Here is a 2,564-nt window from a genome sequence, read left to right on the forward strand (position 1 = left end):
CTGCATCATTACTGTGTCTGTTCCCCTTTCGGGCTTGAACTGATGGTAAAACTAATGACATTATTTACTGTCTTTACATTTATTTTGAAAGATGAAGCTCGCGATTATGGTAAGGGGCGTTACATTTCCGACGAGTGCTTGCGGTGTTCGGCCAATCACAATGCACTGGGTCAGCTGGCCAATCAGAGCAGACTGCGCTTGTCGGAAGGAGGGACTTTGTAGAAAACGAAGCGTTTGAGAGAGGCGGGGCATAGAGGACCTACAATAATGTACAGTATTTGAAAAATAATGTGTTTTTTGAACATTAAAGCATGTCAACATATTCTGTTGCACCAGATACGCAAAATAATGATCTTTAAAAAAGCATCATATGACCCCTTTAATAAATGATTCAAATATCTCCTTACTATTCCCCCCCCGACGCATTCATTGAAACTCATCATTTGCACGCATTTTTAAGCATTGTGGTTTAAAAACAAGTGATTTAAACTATTGAAACGCAAACAACAGCACTATATGCATGAGCTGTCTGTTTCTGAGCGTGATTTCTACAATTGGTTGGGTCATATTCACACCTTAAACGAACCGTACCAGAGTTGGTTGTTTGGTCCGCACCAGGGTGCGATTACTGTATTCACACCTGCCCAAAAGATCCGCACCAAGGGGGGAAACTAACTTGAGTTCGATTCAGTCGAACCAAACAAGGCAGGTGTGAATACACCCTTAGTAATTTAGTAAGTTTATGTGAAGGCCGGACAAGTGCTTGATTATGTTCAGCAAACATGTAAAATCATGTGACGCTCATGTGAAATCTTCACTGATTTTTATCTTTACTAATTGTTATTGGTTCTTAAGTAAATGTAAAAATAGCTTTTACATTGTTACCAGACTTGAGTACATGCAACCCTCTACGGACACCTTGGCAATTGGATCGCCATTGGCTAGTAATTTTTTTAGTTTACTCGCCAGACTGTGTATATATATGCATGATGCATGATGGGATACACTAAGCCTCAAATACCGCTCCGGAAGTCCGCTCTCGAGTGTGTATTTAGTGTGCGTTAAGTGCACTGCGCTTTGGCTTTTTTAAGACCAATTTACTCGCAATGTGGAGGGTTGACATGTTAATAGTTCTCAATTATGAATGCTTACTTGACTTGATCTTCAATTAAACAAAATAATTTTCAAATGTGAGTATAATACGTCATGCTTTTGAGGAACGTTTATTTTATCGTCTCTCAATCGTCATTGAATTGCATTGTATTATTGTCCTACATATGGGCCATAAAAGCCTGATGTTTAAAATATATCAACACAGACACAAATGCAAACTTGTGTATAATATATAGTTAACCAACTAATCACTTGTTGGATGACTAATTAACATATCCTGACCCATGTGCGTTACATGTCAGTCAGCTTGTCCTTGTCTAGAATGATCTGCAATATGGGCCAGACTTTATGCTAATAGTCAAAAGTCTGGCTCTGTGAGAGTAATACAGGTGTGAAACCCACACCCACACCATCTCTCTCTCTGTGTGACACATTAGGGAGGCACTGCTGGCTGAGATGGGTGTGTCTGTAAAAGAAGATGGAGGAACAGTGGGTGTCTTCTCTCCCAAACGAGTGAGTCAAGTCTTACTTTAAGTCATATTTATTTGTATAGTGCTGTTCACAATACATGTTGTCAAAGCAACTTTACAGAAAGTGAAGGTGCAGTCGCCTTTACTGTTGTTTAGCATATTTTCACTGGCGAAATGTAGTCATTTCAATAGGAATTCACGCAATCAGGAATTTTGTGTGAGGATGAAAGATTTCCATAGGGAGATTTCGCATCAGATTTAAGTTAGTCTCGCAAATTTGACTCACTGACCAACAGGAAGCTGCTTAGTTTGAAAGTGTCTTTTGCGTCAGCTGTGCTTCATATTGTTGCACTGTTTACAATAGATAAGACACTTTTTACCCATAAAAATGTTTTGCTTAAATTGTTCATGTGACCGCACCTTATGATTTCTACACATAAGAATCTTTCATGCAGATTGTTTTTCCATTCCACTGCGTCACTTTTCCATTGTTTTTCTATGTAAACATGCTAGACAGATGTGTTTGACCGTTGCTCTCTTGTCTTTTGCAGCGTCTTTCACGAGGCACATTGTTCAAGTTAAAGTTCCCATTTTAAAAAACGTCTCAAGACCTTGCTTTTTTTTTCCCATTCCACTGCACGCGTCTCGCATTTTTCAAAACAAAAACGCATTCTGTGTGAATACCCAATACTCACTATCCTAGCACTTTATGAGTCTTATTAAGTCTAAAATGCACAAAAACTATGTGTTTAAGCCACATGTGTTTTTTCCTCAGACGCCCCACCTGGTGAATCTGAACGAGGATCCTCTGATGTCAGAGTGTCTGATATATTACATTAAAGATGGAGTCACCCGGTAAGCAGTGAGTTGCTAAAGGAGTGGTCAGTTTCTGTGTACATACTGCACTCTGTGTCTCATGGCTCTGTGTGTGTGTGTGTGTGTGTGTGTGTGTGTGTGTGTGTGTGTGTCTCTGTGTGTGTG

The 2,564-nt window shown here is 39.6% G+C and overlaps 1 protein-coding gene across 2 annotated transcripts in view; it reads left to right on the top strand.

Annotated features, from left to right (window-relative positions):
• kif1ca (kinesin family member 1C, a) overlaps positions 1-2,564 on the top strand; it is a 69,681-nt gene that overhangs the window by 52,330 nt on the left and 14,787 nt on the right. For both annotated transcript variants that reach the window (XM_016451933.1, XM_016451934.1), the window contains exons 15-16: positions 1,551-1,626; positions 2,359-2,438. In XM_016451933.1, the coding sequence (XP_016307419.1) occupies positions 1,551-1,626; positions 2,359-2,438 (156 nt within the window). The remainder of the gene's footprint in view (positions 1-1,550; positions 1,627-2,358; positions 2,439-2,564) is intronic.

The sequence above is a fragment of the Sinocyclocheilus anshuiensis genome, unplaced genomic scaffold (genome assembly GCF_001515605.1).
Source record: "Sinocyclocheilus anshuiensis isolate Anshui unplaced genomic scaffold, SAMN03320099.WGS_v1.1 scaffold431, whole genome shotgun sequence".
Classification (NCBI taxonomy): Eukaryota; Metazoa; Chordata; class Actinopteri; order Cypriniformes; family Cyprinidae; genus Sinocyclocheilus; species Sinocyclocheilus anshuiensis.